General features: G+C 42.8%; 2 protein-coding genes and 1 long non-coding RNA gene across 4 annotated transcripts; all 3 read left to right on the top strand.

Annotated features, from left to right (window-relative positions):
• LOC113150242 lies at positions 1-4146 on the top strand. The gene is made up of 4 exons (XR_003297664.1): positions 1-44; positions 162-227; positions 1980-2086; positions 3319-4146. It is a non-coding gene; the product is annotated as an uncharacterized LOC113150242 (long non-coding RNA).
• A 2926-nt stretch (positions 4147-7072) lies between these two features.
• Positions 7073-12031, top strand: kazald3 (Kazal-type serine peptidase inhibitor domain 3). The gene is made up of 4 exons (XM_026343710.1): positions 7073-7805; positions 10701-10861; positions 10941-11088; positions 11462-12031. Exons 1-4 carry the CDS (start codon positions 7280-7282, stop codon positions 11542-11544), a joined length of 918 nt encoding a protein of 305 aa, XP_026199495.1. The 5' UTR covers positions 7073-7279; the 3' UTR covers positions 11545-12031.
• Positions 12032-13692: 1661 nt separating this feature from the next.
• On the top strand, positions 13693-19544 carry ciz1b (cdkn1a interacting zinc finger protein 1b). Of its 2 annotated transcripts, none has more exons than XM_026343849.1 (14): positions 13693-13884; positions 14450-14509; positions 14649-14736; positions 14815-14972; positions 15720-15784; positions 15871-15923; positions 16271-16411; positions 16535-16629; positions 17038-17131; positions 17215-17319; positions 17489-17659; positions 18256-18310; positions 18598-18719; positions 18896-19544. In XM_026343849.1, exons 2-14 carry the CDS (start codon positions 14481-14483, stop codon positions 18947-18949), a joined length of 1230 nt encoding a protein of 409 aa, XP_026199634.1. In that variant the 5' UTR covers positions 13693-13884; positions 14450-14480; the 3' UTR covers positions 18950-19544. The 2 variants fall into 2 exon arrangements, with proteins under 2 accessions (XP_026199634.1, XP_026199633.1); XM_026343848.1 differs by having other exon boundaries at positions 14428-14509.
• Positions 19545-19585: the final 41 nt, after the last annotated feature.

Here is a 19585-nt window from a genome sequence, read left to right as displayed (position 1 = left end):
TCCGTCCATTCGTCCACCTGCACCTGTGCTGAACACTTCTGCAGGTAAGCAGTGTCCTGTTGATCAGTGAGATCAATACAATGTTCTGAGCCCCAGAGGAGCTGCTCGTTGATTGGTTATTAATTAGTTGATCGGCTTCTGTGATTGGCTGGTGTTGACAGGTGTTTGTTCTCCACCAGAGAAGAGAAAGGAAAGGAAGAGAGGAGCCATCAACGACGAGCAGATCGGTGAGTCCGTCTTTATGGAGCAGCCGGGTCCTGAGCTTTCAGCTGCTGCTCTGTGCTTCAGCAAAATTAGCATTAAAACACGGCAGCAGTATTTCCCTGTGTGAAAGTAACAGACCAGCTGTTGTTTCCTCCTCTTAACCATTGTCATGGTAACACTGAAGCCCCCCACTCTGTTGCCGTAGTAACTCGGCCTTATTTTTAGACCCGATGATGAAGCGGGGACGAGTGAACGAATTCAGCTTCTCCTGCTCCTCCTCCACGCTGAACTTCTTTCTCAGATTAAAATTGAAATTGATGCTGAAACGTGTGGTTCTACGGTTCTGTCAGTCCGAGCTGCAGATGTTTGACCCTCGGTTCCTCACTGACCTGCTCGTGGAGGTGAAACAGCAAGAAGCTGCTGCAGCTGCAGCTTCACTGGGATCTGTAATTACCTCTAAAACACAGAAACCTGTTCCTGCACACGAGCTCCTCACACTGTCTCAGTGTAGTAGAGGCCGAGGAGGAGGAGGGAGGAGGAGGAAGGAGGAGGAGGGAGGAGGAGGAGCAAGGAGGAGGAAGGAGGCCTCAGTCAGAATACCACAGAACCAAAAAGACCGAAATGAGAAAGTAAACAACAGACACGTGGAGGTGTCAGTTCTAAACTAGAACAAACACAAGACACAAAGCAAAGTGAGTTCAGTCAATAGAGACTCGGACGGACTTAAGATCTAACACAACACGACCACACGTAGAAACTAAACATGAGTGCAGATGTGAAGTGTCCTCAACGAGACGACAGTGATGCTGAACAACCACAGACAACCTGGCTGCTGTGTGTTGGTGTGGGGGGCTGTAGGATTCGTCCCTGCCGACAGTCAACTTCTCCGTTTTCACTGTGATTCTCTGCTGCCTTCACTTCCTAACACTGTTCTGGTTTAGGTGAAGCTTCGTGATGTGGACTCTGGACTGTGGAACCGTCCTGTGCTGGTTTAATGTTGGTGTAACCTGGTTCATGTTTAACATCCACAGCAGCAGAGGATCAAATCGTTAGTTCTGCTTCATCGTCAGGTTTCTAATGTTTCTACTGTCATGTTTTCAGGACAGGTCATTGTTTGTTCATATTTCTCTAGATGATGTGTCAGAGAGGATCCTGCAGCAGCTGTCGACCACTTATTCATAATGTGCTTATAAAATAATATTAAAGTTTAGACGACCACCGGTTCATCACAGACACAGCCCTGTCTTTTTATGAGCTCGATCATTAAATCATTCGATCTGTTGCCTGGAAACAGTTTTTTTTTTCTCAGGTAGAAAAATGTTTGACATCTTTTTCTGACAGCTGTGGATGATAAACGTCTCCAGTTCCCCATAGTTGGAATATTTGAGAGGTTTTAAAGGAGGAAAAATTACAGCCAGTAAAACTGGTTTCAGTGTTCACACAGCGACGTGACAGCAGAAAAACAGTGGAGCCGCCCTTTAACCCAAAAGTACATTTACTCAAGTTCTGAACACAAGAACACAAATATCCAGGTTGGTGCTGATTGTAAAACATCCACCAACAGAACTGTTCTTCGTTCTGTGTCTGTTCCACAGTCGCTCTGTTGTGGTTCCCGCCCTGCTGTAAAGTCAGATGCCTCACAGTCATCTGCCCCCACCCGCCACCCCCACCTGTTCCTTACTCCCCATTGGCTTCTCACAATACCAGTTCACCTGCACAGTCCCAGCTGCAGCTTTACTCACCTGTTTATACTCACCTGTTTCGACATCCTGCAGGTTTTTGGACTCAGATGTGTTCCTGATTCTCTTGCCCGGTTCTCCTGACTGGTTCTCCTGACTGGTTCTCCTGCCTGGTTCTCGTGACTGCTCACTTTTCAATAACGGTCAGTGTGTCGTGTTTTATCTGAGCCTGTCTGACTGTTTTAAGGGTTCCGGGGGATTTGAGGATATTTTAGTGGATTCTGAACGTGGTCTTGGACTCCTGATGTTTTCCTGATGTTGTTCTGCTCTGAATCTGAAAACTGAAACTTCAGATTTCTGATTTTTAACTGATTTCTATCAGAGTACTGTCAGAAATTGTCAGTCCCCCTCCGTCTTACAGAGCCAGCCCTCCTGATCAGTTTATTTAGTCTGTTAGTGTCTGCCACCTTCATGTTGCCGCCCCAGCAGACCACAGCATTAAAGATGACACTGGAACCACAGACTCATAAAACATCCGCAGCATGGTGCTGCAGACGTTGAAGGACCTGAGTCTCCTCAGGAAGTTCAGCCGGCTCTGAGCCTTCCTGTACAGTACTGAGTTTTTAGTCCAGTCCAGTTTGTTGTCCAAGTACACTCCCAGATATTTGTACTCAGACACGAGCTCCATGATCAGAGTCTTGTTTTACTAATGAGCTGCGATACGAGCAATAATGATGCTGTTACTGTTACCGTGGTAACAGATGTTAGAACCAGCTAGGGCTCGGTGCGGTCTCGAGTCTGTTCTCATTGTTTACATTTGGATCAGAAACACGTGTGTGAACAAAGAGAAGCGTTCTACCTCCGACCTGTGTTTACGTGTTGACTCAGCGACACCTGGTGACAAACACAGAAAACACAGCTCACAACTTAAACTGATCGTGAACAAACATCACTAAGAAAGTACCATAAGTAAAAGTACTCATTGTGCAGAATGATAAATAATAGAAGAACTGACGTGTTCATCATGTAGCAGCTGATTTTATGTTCTAAAACATCAGTATTAATTAGATTCTTCTTAATAATCTGCATCTGTAAAGTAACTATAGTTGTCAGATACATGAGAGGAAAGGTACAATTTTACCTCCTTACTGTAGTAGAGTGAAGTAAACGTGAATTGAAATACAGTAAAGTACAAGTACCTTGTATTTGTTCTTACTGTAAGAACAGTACTTGTGTAACTGTTACTTCCCACCACTGATAAAGTTGTTGTAAATGTACAAACTCTGATTAATATACTACATCATACAGTAGTACGGAGTAATAGAGTACATCGTAGTAGTAACTGCTAATAACAGTGGTATTATAAAAATAATAATAGTAATGATATGATCGAACCACTTTCCAGTATCACTAATGTTTTGTTTTTAATCTTCAGCTGAGGGTCCTTTAAAACCTCCAGGACCTCCAGGACTTCCAGGATCACTCCAGTATTTCCAGGACCATGTCTTTGTTTCCTGACAGATCTGAACTCAAACGTTTCTGTTTGTGGCTCCATCTCTGCTCCTCTGCGCCTCCACCTCTCCTCCCTCCCCCCGCCGGCTGTGACGTGCCCCCCCTCCTCTCCCTCTGCGCCCCGTCGTCTCCCCCTGCTGGTGGCCCTGCTGCTCTGCAGTCTGCTGCTGATGGTGCTGCTGCTGCTGTGGAACTACCACTGTCTGTTCATCTCCCACATCTGCTCGCCCCCGGGGGAGGATGGGGAGGATGGGGAGGAGGGGTTCGCACCAAGGTGGAGTTGGTGACACTCACGTCCAGACCACATACGTGGTCTGAACTGGTCCAGACCACATACATGGTCTGAACTGGTCCAGACCTACAAAAAGCTGAAATAGAAGCCTTAGACCGAGTACGGTGATGTTCCCTCTCTGTAGATGTAGCAGCACTGTTCTTCTCTTTATCTGTATCTTTGTGTCTTTGTGTCTTTGTGTCTTTGTGTCTTGAAGCAGCTGCTGCAGCTTTGGAGTTTCTTTTTGGGATTTATAAAATATAGTATTTCTGTCTAAAGATGTTTTTCACATAGTTTAAGGTTTTGTGAAGAATAAAAAATGTGGTGCGTAAGATTAGTTGTTTTTATTTCTACTAACTAAAGGTTCAGTTTGTGAATGTTGATGATTTTTCATGATAAATGTTCTGAAATCAGGTTTTTAAAGTGATTGTCTCCTTCAGTCTGTTCATGAATTAAAATGTTCATCAGTAGCTCTGAGAGACTTTATTACTGCTACTTTTGGTCTTTAGGTAGTTTTAGAGCCTCTAGTTATTATTCATCTTGAATAAAGTTTGAAATGGTACTTCTACTGGTGGAGGAGTACTCTTTTAGCTCATGACGGGAGTGAAATGATTCTGATATTTAGCTAAATGAACGCTCTCCAGTAAATAACTGATGAGCCTGATGTAAAAGTAGTTTCAGTCTGAGTAATTTAACGTAATAAATATCCTGCAGTACAGAACAGCTGGAGATAAATACCAGCTGTGGTGTCCAGCTCAGAAACAGACTGTAATAAACGCCCCAATGGACTCAGAGCTGCTGTTAACCTGCACAGGTAAAGACCAGGTTCACCTGAGAGTCGGTTCAGACTCGTTTCTACACACAAAGTATAGAAAAAGTCAACTATTACTGTGCTGAAGAGTAAAACTACTGTCTGCCTGTCTGACAGCAGACATGTTGTTAGACCCTTCAGGGAGCAGCCGCTAACCCTCCATTACAGCTCTATTTCTGTCTGACAGGAGATCATCACACTGCCAACGCTGGGTTATTTTCAGTTCGACTTTGAAGTGAAGACGTTTTAAAGAAACAGACTGAAATCAGAGAAACAGATTGAAATCAGAGAAACATACAGAAATCACAGAAACAGATTGAAATCAGAGAAACATACAGAAATCACAGAAACAGATTGAAATCAAAGAAACAGATTGAAATCAGAGAAACAGACTGAAATCAGAGAAACAGACTGAAATCTATGAAACAGTTTGAAATCAAAGAAACAGATTGAAATCAGAGAAACAGATTGAAATCAGAGAAACAGACTGAAATCACAGAAACAGACTGAAATCAGAAAAACACACTGAAATCACAGAAACAGATTGAAATCAGAGAAACAGATTGAAATCAGAGAAACAGACTGAAATCAAAGAAACAGATTGAAATCAGAGAAACACACTGAAATCACAGAAACAGACTGAAATCAGAGAAACAGATTGAAATCAAAGAAACAGACTGAAATCACAGAAACAGATTGAAATCAAAGAAACAGACTGAAATCAGAGAAACAGATTGAAATCAAAGAAACAGATTGAAATCAGAGAAACAGACTGAAATCAGAGAAACAGATTGAAATCACAGAAACAGACTGAAATCAAAGAAACAGATTGAAATCAAAGAAACAGACTGAAATCAGAGAAACAGATTGAAATCAAAGAAACAGATTGAAATCAGAGAAACAGATTGAAGTCACAGAAACAGATTGAAATCAGAGAAACAGACTGAAATCAGAAAAACACACTGAAATCACAGAAACAGATTGAAATCAGAGAAACAGATTGAAATCAGAGAAACAGATTGAAATCAGAGAAACACACTGAAATCACAGAAACAGATTGAAATCAGAGAAACAGATTGAAATCAGAGAAACAGACTGAAATCACAGAAACAGACTGAAATCAGAGAAACACACTGAAATCACAGAAACAGATTGAAATCAGAGAAACAGATTGAAGTCACAGAAACAGATTGAAATCACAGAAACAGATTGAAATCAGAGAAACATACAGAAATCAGAGAAACAGATTGAAATCAGAGAAACAGATTGAAATCACAGAAACAGATTGAAATCAGAGAAACACACTGAAATCAGATAGTTTTAAGTTCAGACTCTGAGGAGAAACTTTAAACAGCTTCAGGATCTGGGTTTGACTTTTCCTGTAGCTTAAGCCCCGTGAGTCTGAATCTGAATCTGGTTCTGCTGGATTTCAGTCCAACTCGTACAGTTCTGGTGACTGGTCAGGATGTGGTTGTTTCAGTTCGGTCTGTTCTGAACCCTCCACAGCAGAACCTTCATTTGGTCCCCAGTCTTTCTCAAACCTCTCAAATTCTTTACAGAAGCCTTCAATTTAAGGATGTTTTAAAAACGTAATGAAGAACCTGAGGAGCCAATAAAAGAACTTCTGCACCTATAAAAAAACTCCTACAGAACCCACACAACCTAGGAGCCCTGTCTCCACGAGAAGCTCTGGAACCTTGGTGACACATCTGAAGAATTACCTTGAAGACCCCTGGAGTCTTCAGACTTTCTTAAAGACTTTAATGACTTTCACAAGGACCCCTGTAATGTTTCTGTAGAACCCTCAAAAATGTAAAGAGACTTGAGAGAACTCTCCTTGATGAAAGACCACAACCGTGGTCCTGATGTTCTATGTCTCCTTTTTGGGGGGACTCTCATTAAAAGATTCAGGTTTTCAGGACTAGAACATGGAAGACTCAGAGCAGTCCCTGCAGGACTTCTGAAACCTCCTGGAGGACCCTGGGAACCTTTCCATCCATTGATGAGTGTAACAGCTGTCAGATGTTGGGGGGGAGGGGAGTGGGAGCCATCAATCATTCAGACTGCTCCAGACGCTCTACCTGCTCTGTCAGGTGAGATACAATAGGACCGGAAAAACTAATGCTGCCCCTTCAAAATAAAAGCTAAGATTAAAATGACGTTAATTAATTTCCCGACATTAAATTTATGAGAAATGTTACTTAAAATGTTTAGTAATAAATACGCACATTGACTGTAGTATTGTGCAGTACAATTTAGAGCTTACTGTACTATAGTATTTTCCTTTTATCCTGATTTTCTTTTGCAGATTGTTGCACTACACATACACATGTACACACTGTCCATAAAGTAAATGATTACTTTACCCATCCGTCACCTATTTGTAAATGTTTGTGTTACTTTTTCTTCGGTGGCCTTTTTGACTAAAACTCTTTTTAAACTTGAAAACAGCAGCTCCTCCTTTCAGAGCGACGTCCTGCACAAAAACTCGTTTCCAGGTATTTTACTTTGAAGGATTTGACCGGATGTCGGTGTTTTATTTTGGCAGGCCTGACTCTGGTCTCGTGCCTGTGCGGCGGAGCAGCGCGAGCGGCTCGGTCCATTTCGACCTTTAATTAATAAACGTGTTTTTCACAGATGTCGGATCCGGACGGAACCCGAACTTGAGCTTCTCTCTAACTTTCCCGTGTGTTTCCCGCGGTTTGGGTCCGACCTGTGACTTTGGACCGGACCGACCCGGCATCACCTGTCCGGTCCCGGTGACGGTGTCTGGAGCGAAGCGGAGCCCGCAGACGGGTTAGAATGCCGGGACTGGGAGGACTGGTTCTGCTGGGTCTGTGTCTGAACCTTCACACATGCCGGACTTTCCCCAACCAGCTGCCCGAACTCACCGAACCGCTGCAGGACTACGACCGGCTGGATGAGGCGTTGGGAGGCGGCGGGAACGGCACCCGCGAGGTGGAGGGATGCGGACCGTGTGAGCCCGACCTGTGCCCGGAGACCCGCGGCTGCCGGGCCGGGCTGGTGCCGGACGCCTGCGGCTGCTGCATGGAGTGCGGGAACCTGGAGGGTCAAGCCTGCGACCCGGGGGACCGCAGCGTCTACTACGGGCTGTGCGGGGCCGGGATGCGGTGTCAGGCGGACCCGCGCCCCGCAGGAGGAGGTGATGAAGAGGAGGAGGAGGAGGAGGAGGAGGTGTGCGTGTGTGAGGAGCAGGAGGCGGTGTGCGGTTCGGACGGAACCACGTTCATGAACATGTGTCAGTTCAGAGAGGCCGCGTTCTCCAGACCTCAGCTCAAGACCAGAGGGAGGGGGCCCTGCAAGACAGGTAGGACCCACCTGGGGGGCTAGGTACAAGACAAGAGCAATAGAAATACTGCAGTAGTGTGTGTACTGCAGTAGTACTGTGTGTACTGTAGTACTGTGTGTACTGTAGTACTGTGTGTACTGCAGTAGTACTGTGTGTACTGCAGTACTGTGTGTACTGTAGTACTGTGTGTACTGTAGTACTGTGTGTACTGTAGTACTGTGTGTACTGTAGTACTGTGTGTACTGTAGTACTGTGTGTACTGTAGTACTGTGTGTACTGCAGTAGTACTGTGTGTACTGTAGTACTGTGTGTACTGTGTGTACTGTAGTACTGTGTGTACTGTAGTACTGTGTATACTGTAGTACTGTGTGTACTGCAGTACTGTGTGTACTGTAGTACTGTGTGTACTGCAGTACTGTGTGTACTGTAGTACTGTGTGTACTGTAGTACTGTGAGACCAGAACCTGTGTGTGGAGTTAAACGTTTATCAGTGAATAATCTTTAATTAACATCAATATTTACATGTCAGTCATCATGTTTGATGTTAACTGGTTTTTATTTTAATAAAAAACTATTTGAATTAGTTGATAAAAGATTTCCCAGCATGCACTGCTAGTTTGTTCTGTTTGGTTCTGTGGATCTCAGTCAGTTTGAAGTGTTAACATCAGCTGGACTAAGATGATTTATAGAAATATAAATATAAAGATAAATAGATAAAATAAATCCACAAGTTCAAACCTTTATTCTATAAACTGAAGAAACAGAGACCAAACACAAAATAACATTAAACAACAACAAGTATTTTACAGTGAACTTCATCAGCAGAACAAACAAACAGAGTTTTTAGTTTTCAGCTCTGACACCGACGACCAGCAGGAAATTTAATTTAGACACCGGTAAGGTTTCAACTGGTCCCAGTTTGGAGAATCAAAGTTCTCCTGCACAAACCTGTTTTTATTTTTCTACTTTAATCTCTTTATCCTTTGTTTTTTTTTTTCAGTAAATGAAGTGAACATCGTATCTGTATCAGGGATTTTCTGTGTTTACTCCACATTAAATTTATGAATTTATACTTTAGATTTAATTTAATGTCTTAAAGGACAGTTCTTCAGTTTTTACATTTACAGCAGGACTTTAACCTGTCGTTTAGTTTTTCTATTTAAAGGGTCACTGAGGATTTGGTACATAAAGAAAACAACTGGTAACCTTTTATTATCCATGACTGTACAGTTAGTTTCTGTCTCACTAAACTGAATCAGTCTGAGACATCTGAAGACGTCACTCGGAGGTTTGCGACACAGAAACAAAACACAGATCCACGGTTTCATGTTTCTCTGCTGCTTTTTCCCTCCAGCTGTGACAAACTCTCACAAGCTGCCAAAGAAAATGTCTCTTTTCTCTGAGCACAGATTCTCTTCATTCAGGGGAAACACAGCAGGATCTGCTGCAAAGTCAAACACCACCCAGAAAAAGTTCTGATAAATATTCATGGAAGTCCCGTTTTTCAGAAGCCGCACGTCAGTGACGCGTTTAATCAAGATCACAACGTCTGCTTCCACTCACTGCTGCATTTTTCCTAAATGTTCTACATGTGTGCACGTCTTCTTCCTTTTGTCTGTTTGGATGTGTTCTCTCAGACTTCACCAACACATATTCTAAAAACCCAGTTTCCAGAAAAGGTGGAACACTGTGACTCAACTTAGTGTCCGCATCATGTTCAACCTGCAGCTCCTGTCATACTGAACCAGTCACTTCAGCAGCAAACAGGTTTTCAACAGTCGGACTCCTCAGACCGTGTTAGTGCTTGAATTCAACATGAGCAAACACACACGTGTCTTTGTAAAACTCTGGCTGGTCAGAAGAAAAGTCACCACAACAGGTGAGAGTCTTGTTCTGGAGGCCAGTCCAGAGTCTTTGGGACCTGCTGGAGACGACTTTACACAATCTCAGCATCAATTAGTGAAACTGTGGACGGAAATAAAAGTGATGTCGAGTACGTTAATAGAAACGAAGCCTCAGTGAGTGTGAGCTGCCGTGTTTTGTATCTTCTCACTGGACCTCGTGGGTCCAGACTCTGATCTGAGCTCCGTGTCGTCTCAGACTTTGTCACTGTAGCTGTAGAAACCTTCATTCTCACATCATTACAGTTTTATTTCTATAATATTACAACTAATCAGAACTGACTACTACACTTTTATTACTGCAGTACTTCACGTATTCCTCGTCCACACTGCAGTTGTTTCCTCCTCCTTCACTTTTCCCTCAGAACCGGTTTTGTTTGTCTGTTCTGATCCTGATCGAGTTCCTCAGCCAGTTCTTCTTTTCAGCACATTCCTCACGTTTAATGGACACAGGAGAAACAAACTGGGAGCGGAGCCTGAGGCAGGTTTACTCTGTAATTTAACTCAAGCCTCCACCCTCTCTCTCTTCAGGACAGACTGTGGTTAAACCCTCTCTCTCTCTCTCTCTCTCTCCCATGTGTTCATAGTGTCTCTCGTCCCTGTTTTGCTGCATGTTCCGCCCGTCTATCTTTTCCTGTTCACACTGGCTTTGTGACCCAGAATAAATCTGGTTTGCGTTCGTCTGGTTGGAGGTTTTTCTTTCCTACAGTTGTACACAGACCTAAACGTATCCAGTGTTTACATCCTGGTTCACCCTCTCTTATAACAGCCTGGAACTTTACAGTCATCAAATGGATCTTAAAGCAGAACAAGAACCCAAATCGTTCCTGCACAAAGGTACCAACATGTACAAAGAAGTCCCACAGAGTTTGGAGCCTGAGAACAGGGAGAACCATAAATAAAAGTTCCCTCTTCGTTTCTCTGAAGTTCCTTTTGTATCTGTGGTGTTCTGAAATCAACCAGCTAGTCTGTGATGAAACTGATCGGACCGACGGTCCTGTGTCTGTGTCAGTCCCCGTTATCAAGGTTCCTCCACAGAGCCAGGTGAACGGGACCGGCAGCAGCCTGGTGTTCCTCTGCGAGGTCTTCGCGTTCCCCATGGCTCTGGTGGAGTGGAGGAAGGAGGGACGAGACGTGATCCTGCCCGGCGACGACCCCCACATCTCCGTCCAGGTACAGCACCGACACTGGAACTGGGGCGGGGGGGTTGTCAGCTTGTTATCAGCGTGTCTCACATCATCCCTGTCTCCAGTCTCGGGGGGGTCCCCTGAAGTTCGAGCTGTCCAGCTGGCTGCAGATTGAGGGGGCGGGGCCAGAGGACTCAGGAACCTATCGCTGTATCGCTCGTAACAACCTGGGATCCGTCTCCGCCGCCGCCGTGCTGGGAATTCTGGGAGCAGGTGAGACACAGAGGAGTCGGCTCCTTCACACCTGGAGAGTCAATAAAACTCAACAGATGATCATTTAGAATATGAAACGAGTTCAGTGTGTTGGTTCACACCTGAACCACTGTCCTGCTTGTTCTCCAACGATCCCTGAACTTACAGCTTCTGACAGGCAGAACACACCTGATCCAGGTGATCAGCAGGAATATTTGGGAAAACAAGCAGGACACCGGCTCTGGAGAACCAGCGTTGGTGATCTGCAGACCACAGTTTGTCTCGTCTGAGTTCTTCTGTGTTTTGTAGCAGTTTTCATTTCTGAACGTCCACCTTTGTGTGTGTGTGTGTGTGTGTGTGTGTGTGTGTGTGTGTGTGTGTGTGTGTGTCTCAGAGGAGCTGTCGTCCTACCTGGCCAACAGCGTTTCAGAGAAGCAGCTGACGGACGCTACAGACTACGACCAGGACTTCTACTGACCCACGTCAGATGTTACCTCCTGCCGTGTGGTTCTACTTGGCGTCTTCTCTGTGCAGCTGCCATCACAACAAAGACAGTAAATGCATCACGATCACACTCAGGTGAGGGACACAACAGATTTATAACGAACAAGAGGAACTGAGCTCTGGACAATATTCTCCTCTCTGTTACCTGTGTTTATAGCTGAAGTTAAAACATCCCAGTTTCTCTGTCTGTGATCAGTTAGTGTGATTTGGATGAGAATTAAATCAGTGATGTTCTACTGTTCTTTTAATTTGAGCTCTGAGAACGTCTGCTGAGTGATCCCAGTTCTGACACGGCTCGGTTTTTGTTAAATGCTTCTCAGGACGCTGTACGTTTAAATTATTCTGTTCATATGTGTGTGATGTGCAGACAGCTCCTTGTTTTTAATTTGATCTGTTTCCCTTTTCCTATGAAAGTGATGTAACCAGTGTAACCAGGTGTATGAGACCTAAATAAACTATATTCACTTATATACACACTTTATCTGTGCTCGGTTAAATAATGTTTGAACAAAGTCTGTTCAGGTCCGGATCATCCAAAGACACCTGTAGGTTTAAGTCGTTTTTTCTTAGGATTCTCATTCTTTGTCCAATCAGGGCTGATAATTAAAGCTTCATCTGCATAAATCTGTTTTGAACAGAACAATTTTTAAAATCACAATTAGCAGAATAGAAACACAATGTTTCTGAGCTGGAGCTGCTCAGACAGCAGGACTTCCTGAAACGATCCCGACTGAACCAGATTTAGACCAAAGGAAGTAATAAAATCCTCTCCATCCGTCTGTCTGTCTGTGTTTCTATTCCGAGGAAACCGACCCAACATGTGGTGAATACATTAACCAGCAGAAAGACAGCAGCTACTCACAGACTCACTTCACTTGGTTTCTCTCACGTGGACTCTTCACAGGCCTCAGACGATTCATCAGAGTTTAAACCGTGACCGTGGAAACAAAAGAACAGTTCTGAGGAGAAATACTGTAAATAAGCAGAATCTACACCACACTGGTCTGTTTGCATTTACCCGAGGGTTTGCAGATAAATCTCTGGCATTTCCTGACAAATGGAGTGTTAGACTTTATTTAGCAGTAGGATGTGGATCAGTCGGTGGTGCAGAGTGAACCACAGAACCAGCTTCTTCTGACCACATGTCAAAGTGTCCTTGATGACGAGTTGTATTTATCTTCAGATTATTCTTTGTGATTTATGTCAGAATTTATCGACTTGTGTGGAAACTCTGTAACACGGCACCAAAATGCGGGACAGTGGAGGCTGCTGGGACAGAACCGCATCACTGTCACAGACTTTAACAGTCGAACTTTGTGTTCACACAGAAACGTTTTCCACCCAAAATGAAAAACACATTTTTACTGTGAAAAGATTTAAATCACTAACAGACAGCAAATGTTATGGAATATGTTTGTGCTTGTATGTTGGTGTCTTTGTTTTAGACCTTGAAGGGTTTAGGTCAGAATCAATGGTTATTGTTGGGGGGCATTGGGGTGGTGGGGGGGCACAACTATATTTAAGTACAAACATATGTTTGTTAGACTCCAGGCTGTTGGACACAGTTTACAGATTACAGCTGTTTACATCTGTGTGTTAATATCGGGGAATCCAAATATTTAAATTATAGAAAGTCAAACTTCCAATGATCCAACTTTAATTTCTTTAATTTACTTTACTTCCTGTAACTATTCTCCTTTTTGTGATTCCACCTCCTGTCACCAGTTTTACTTTCATTGGTTTTGCTACTGTCCATGACAAAACACTGACGCTACCATGATGACATGGTCGAGATGAGGAGGCTGCAACGAGGACGGGATTCAAACCCACGGTGTTCAGTATATATGTATTTATTACTTATTATATATTTACATGTGTTCACTATTTCAGAAAAACTATCACATTTGACACAAAGAAAATGATCTAATTACACCAAGGTGAGACTAATACTATGATAATGATTATAATATGCATAGAAAAGGTCAGTTTGACCAGGTTTAGATGATCATTAAATATCTCATGTTGGTTTTAACCAGAACAGAAACCGAAGCTGCAGTTCCTCCGCTGACCGCAGTTCCCCTCCGGACCTGTAGGGGGCGACATCAGCTCAGCGACCATTAGCTTGCTCGGTCTGTGTTTACATGTAGCCGAGCTAGCCTTAGCTTCTCGTGAAATTAAACATTATTTAAAAGTAATTATATGTATTGACTTCAATAATACTCTGTGTATTTAATATATTCCAACGAGCAAAGACAGAAAAATCGCTGGAGTCCTGCTCAGTTAGTTTATCCTGCTGTCGTTAGCCCGACTACGGTAAGTGCGAAATATCTGTTTGAATTGGGCGAATTAAATGTTTGTTTCCTTTTGAGCTGAGTAAAACTTAATGTAGTGATTTAGGTAATACATTTTATGAGTTGACAGAAGCCAATATTAAAGTCGTCTATAATTTAACATAACAGTTAGTTGTCATTTTCAATTCATTTTCAAATTGGTCGAAAGTCATTTTTTTGATATTTAGGCAGCGTCCAGCTAGATGGCTCCTTAAAATGACATAATATTTCAGCGGAGTTCTTTATCGACGAAATCCAGTTGTTTGTAAAAATAGAAGGCAGACTGAAAGTAAACCTTAAAAATTGTAAATGTTGATATCTGGTGAAGGATAGAATTATTAAACAGACGTAAATGCGTAAAATAGTGGAGTTTCTACTCGTACGTATTTGTACGTGTTAAATTAAAACCTACAGTTTATCCAGTACAGTTATTTCATGTCTGAGTTTGATCTATAGCAGATCGAAGCTGTTGTGGTTTAAATAAAAAAAATCCCTTCATATAAAAATATATTATTAAATGTTTTAGTATGTTTCCGTCTATCCCTGAGGTCAAAGGTCAGCTGGTCTTCAGCCTTGGTCATGGTCAAACAGCAGAGGAGGACGGACAGGTGAGCACAGGTTTCACTGCAGCTCTGCTTCATCACTACTGTTACACTCAGATTAACATGAAGTGCAGTGTGACGGAGTTGAATCTGAAGCAAACGTCGCTGATGTGAGGTTTTAAAAGTCATCTCTGTTCTCCCACAGGTGTTTTCTGCCTGCAGCAGGTAACAGTGTGGCACGGGTTCAGTTTCCTGTCTGCCCCGTGCAGCGGAGGCAGCCTCCACCTCAACAGGTAAAGGGATCTCACTCCTCCCACTGCGGCTGCTGCTGTCACGAGTACAGTTCACCGATTAGTGCTTTTCTCCATCAGGTGTCAGGAAGGAAGTTGGTGGGCTCAGGCACAGGAGGCGCTGATGTCCGGCCGTGCAGCAGCACCAGCAGCTCCACCACCACAGAAGAAGAGAGAGGAGCCCCAGGAACGGATGGAGGTTCAGGAGAGATGGAGTCAAAGAGGATGAGACTGGATGGGTCAGCCATAATTTAACCCAGATACAAGTGTTGCTGCGCTGTTTATTAGTTATACGTCTACCTGGATGTTTACACTGGGACAGACTAGAGAATTTCTATTATTCTCTGCTGGAGTGCTGTAGTTGTACCCAAAACTCCAAAGTAAGGTGGTTTATAGTGAATGAAATACTGCAGTTAAGGTTTTATATTAATTACTATCTGCTAATAGAGAAACAGCACTAAAGTCAGGCTGTGGTAGTTTTTCAGAAACATGTTCATCCTGCTTTCAAGGCAAATATATGCAAATGGAATATTTATTTACTTAGTGATAATAAAACGACTTACAGAAGTCAAACAAGTGACATGTAAACAGCCTACAGATGCCATTATTACATTCAGCTCAGGTATCAAGTAGCACACATCAATAACAATAATAATAATAATAATGATGACATACTTATTTTATTGATGGCACTAAGGAAATTGTTGTTGGACAGCTGTCAGACAGCAGATGGGGCTTCAGGGTGTCAGTGTCTTGTCCTTTACAGGTAACAGAGCTGGAAGTCAAGTCAGGTTATTCATAGAGGCCTGTTGCACATGCATAAGTTATTACACTTATATGAATATTTCACCAGAATCGTTGAATGTTTCCTTCAGAGTGACGCTGATATTCAAGTGAAATATGTGATGAGGATCATTCATATGAATCAGTCCAGTTGTTGCAGAGATGTCAGGAGGCAGAGAATTTATCTGATCTGTTTCCTGCAGATGTGAGGAGGCTGCAGGTCTGAGCAGCAGAGACAAAGTCCTGGGATCATGTGCTGAACCAGCAGGTGAGAGCTGGACTCAAAAGCTTGTTCGGTTCACGAGGGGACGAAGGTTGTGTTGACTGTGTGTGTGTGTGTGTGTGTTCTATCAGACGGTGACCAGCAGGTGGCAGCAGAGCACAGTGAGGACAGCAGAGCAGCTGAGGTGATGAACTGATCCAACACACACTGACTGTGTCCCTGCTCTTCACAGGGGCTCTGCAGGTCCTGAACACGAGGCTTTAGATTAAACAGATTGATTTAATGTCAAACCTGCATCTTTAAAAGCTGATGTTCACTTTATGCTCTGGCTGCAGAACGTTGCTTTAAATCTATTTGTGTTTAACATGAATTGTCAAATTTAAATTTCCTCTTCACATCGTTAAATCACGCTGGAAGTCTTAAATTTGACTGTCGTCAGGTTTTTGTCTTCACTGACCTGGTTCCAGTCTCTGTCTGACACCTGGTTACTGCTGTCAGGGTTCGTCTGATATGTTTATATCGTGTGTGTAGCTGCAGAGCGTGGGGTCACTAAAGGTCACCATCCAGCAGAGCAGCGAGAGCCGAGAGTTTGGACAGACAGACAGGACAGCAGACAGACAGACAGGTGGACTCCACTGTCACGTCTGTAAGCTCACCTGTCGCTCTCTGCAGGTGAGAAACACACACGCGGTCTCAGTAAAGTTTTGCTTTGACAGTCCAGTGACAGACTCCTCTGTCCTCCATCCGTCGGACCGTTTAACACACTGACCAGTACCTGATCTACTGTGTGTGCAGGTGTTTCAGGAACACATGTCAGGACCGGAACACCTGAAGAAGCTGCAGGAGATCACAAACTCCATCTGCCTTAATGTGCACTCACTGCAGGACAGGTAGGAAACAGGAAACTGTCCTTCACACAAGTTAATATATGATATTTATTACACGAGATCATTTCACCCAGTTAAAAATCTACAGTTTTTTTTTTACGGAATCAAACAAATAAACTTCAACATTTGAGACTCACTGAAGCTCATTTTGTTTGTTTCTAGATTAAAGGTGGTGAATTTTTGTCACTAAATGTCTGAACAGATTTTAGAAAACAGAAACAGAAAATCTCCATGTGTCTGTTTGATGGGACATATTTACTCAATTTCCATTTTATACAAATCATCTGAAAACCACTTAGAATTAGTGTTACTTAATAATAATTAGAATAATAACTATAGTAGAGAAAATCACATTGCTCTTACACCGTTGACCTGTGAAGACATTTATGTAGTCGCTGTGTTGTCCTCCAGGGGGCGTCGTCCCGACACCCGGCGCTGGTGTGACACCTGTCAGACTCACTTCAGCTGTGACGTGATCGCACATCGGCGGACAAAACAGCACAAGGTGAGCAGCAGCTCTGCGCTGTTAGTGAACTCCAAACTCAAGCAGCAGGTTTGTCAGCGACTCGTCTCGTCTCTCTGATCCAGATGTGTAAGCAGCTGTGTCGTCCCTTCTGTCCGGTGTGTAAACGTCACTTCAGGACTCCCAGGAAGTTTGTGGAGCACATGAAGTCTCCAGAACACAAACAGCAGGTCAGTGGTTGGTGGAGAAGTCCCAGATGTGTGATTAGGAAGAGCTGTGTGTTATCCACCTGTTAGCACTGGCAGCTTATGAAGCACATCATGAAGCACGTAGCTCAAACTGGAACCACCGTACGAGCAGAGCAGAGGGTGCGCTTGGTTTACTGTCTGTCTCCTCCAGGTGCAGCTGGAGGAGGCTCAGGAGGAGGAGCTGATCACTGTGGACGCTGTCGGCTGCTTCGAGGAGGAAGATGAAGAAGAGGAGGAGGAGGAGGAGGAAGAGGAAGTAGATGTTGCTGATGAACAAGACGAGGATGTATTAAAAGAGGAGGAAGAGGAGAAGATGCTGGAGGTACAAAAAGGAAGAGTATAAACATTTTCTAATGTTTTTTTATCTATAGATATAAATAGTTATTTCCTTGTTGCATTTAATTTTCCACTTACACCAAAAAACAAACAGAAATAAATTGCAAACAAAAGATTTTAATAAATAAGAATAAAGTCTCAAATCTTACATTCAGTCATAAGTTGTTAAAACTCTGCACTGTGATTGGTCAGAGTTGAGTTCCTTCCTGTGATGTGATTGGCCTGTTGGACTGTTCTGATTGTTTACATGATGTGTTTCTACCTGTGACTCACCTGTCACGTGTTCAGGTTCACAGATCAGTCTGTTATTTCCAGCTTTATCCATTAGATCTGGATGAGAAACAAATCTTTAATTTATTATTCAGCATCTTCCACACTGTGAAAACAAATTCACTGCTGAATCAGTGCATCAAGTGATCTGAAGCTTCTTATTTACAGACGACTCGTAGAACAGGATGTAATAAATCATTTTTCAATTCAATTCTCAGACTTATTGTCTCTTCTGTCTTTCCATGTTTTGTCTGCACGTCCTCAAAACATGTTGTTGATTAAATGTTTTCTAAAGAGCTGTTTGTGTTGCAGACGGCTGAGTCCGAGGAGACAGACCGAGGAGAATACGACCCCCACACCACATATGGTACGTGGAGCAGAGGACGGGGTTGAACTGTCCGACTGAAACTTTGTTTAACAACTGAAATCAACCGCTTGTATTTATGTGAACTTCACAAAGGAACAAAGGAAACACTAAAACTCATCAGTGTCTTTAAACCTGTCTGGTTGGATCAGACTCTGGTTTGTTTGTGCAGGTCTGAACACAGCAGTCGAGCTCCGGTTCAGACTAAAACAATCGAACCAAGAAGACACTGAAATTATTTATATTATATTTATTTATACACATTCAAAATGTCTCACTCTTTGCAACAGGAAATCGTTTTGTGGTTTCTGTGTCCGGCTTCCTGTGTCGACTCTGCAACAAGTTTTTCTACAGAGAGACGACAGCAAGACACACACACTGCAGGACGCACACACACTACCTTAACCTGCAGGTAGCACACACACACACACACACACACACAGACGTTGAACAAACCATGATGTTAAAACACACTTTAAGTGTTTAAACTCAGTTTTATCAGGACACTTTATTTTCATCCTGTTATGTCGAGATTTCAGTTTGATGTGACGACTTTCTCACTGCTTTATCTTACTTTGTCTTTTGCAGCGTCACAGATCTCAGAGGACAAACTCTGACCCTGAAGAAGGAACGAAGTCCTGACCTGTGTATCCAGGTGATGGACTCATAAAAAGATGGACTGGAAGTTTATATCTGTGATTATTTAAAAGTCACCTATTATGCAAAATCCACTGTTTGGTGATTTCAGCACATTTTTATGACTCTAGGGTGCCAGTAGAAACACAGAGTGTTAGTGGACTTGCTCCCTTTTCACATTTTCCTGTTTAGTCCGACCCTCTCCCAGAACGGTCCCAGAATCCTTCACATTGTCGTTGTGTTAGTTTAGTTCTGCAGCTCATGTGGCTGATAAATTGGTTTTATTTTACTTTTTAATGTATTTTTCAGCCTGTTAGAAACATGACTGACATATCTACCTACATTATTTTATTTATTTTAAAATAAAAATAAGTTTACAAAAATAAAAGTTAAACATAATTAAATAACATTTTATCTGCTGCGTGTTTATAAATGAAAAACAGAACATCTAAATAAAAAGCTGCATTAAACACCAGAGACTTTACAAGTTTAGTTGATTTAGTTGATAGTTTTCAAAAACATTAATCTTCTGTCGTCACTACATCAGATTTTCTCTAAATTACATTATTGAACCCAAATAGTCACATTACTGAGATATAAGATCTGACAAGTTATTTTTGACAAATTTACTCAGAATCGATG

Source organism: Anabas testudineus, chromosome 9 (assembly GCF_900324465.2).
Source record: "Anabas testudineus chromosome 9, fAnaTes1.2, whole genome shotgun sequence".
NCBI lineage: Eukaryota > Metazoa > Chordata > Actinopteri > Anabantiformes > Anabantidae > Anabas > Anabas testudineus.
The sequence above is the reverse complement of the archived record's forward strand: the minus strand, read 5'-3'. Positions and strand labels throughout refer to the sequence as shown.

Bases quoted from the DNA above. Each gene is read 5' to 3' on its own strand.
- kazald3 (XM_026343710.1), top strand. From the start codon at position 7,280: ATGCCGGGACTGGGAGGACTGGTTCTGCTGGGTCTGTGTCTGAACCTT. The intron at 7,806-10,700 runs GTAGGACCCACC...TGTCTGTGTCAG, and splicing joins GAGGGGGCCCTGCAAGACAG to TCCCCGTTATCAAGGTTCCT. The intron at 11,089-11,461 runs GTGAGACACAGA...TGTGTGTCTCAG, and splicing joins GCTGGGAATTCTGGGAGCAG to AGGAGCTGTCGTCCTACCTG.
- ciz1b (XM_026343849.1), top strand. From the start codon at position 14,481: ATGGTCAAACAGCAGAGGAGGACGGACAG. The intron at 15,785-15,870 runs GTGAGAGCTGGA...GTGTTCTATCAG, and splicing joins ATCATGTGCTGAACCAGCAG to ACGGTGACCAGCAGGTGGCA. The intron at 15,924-16,270 runs GTGATGAACTGA...TCGTGTGTGTAG, and splicing joins AGGACAGCAGAGCAGCTGAG to CTGCAGAGCGTGGGGTCACT.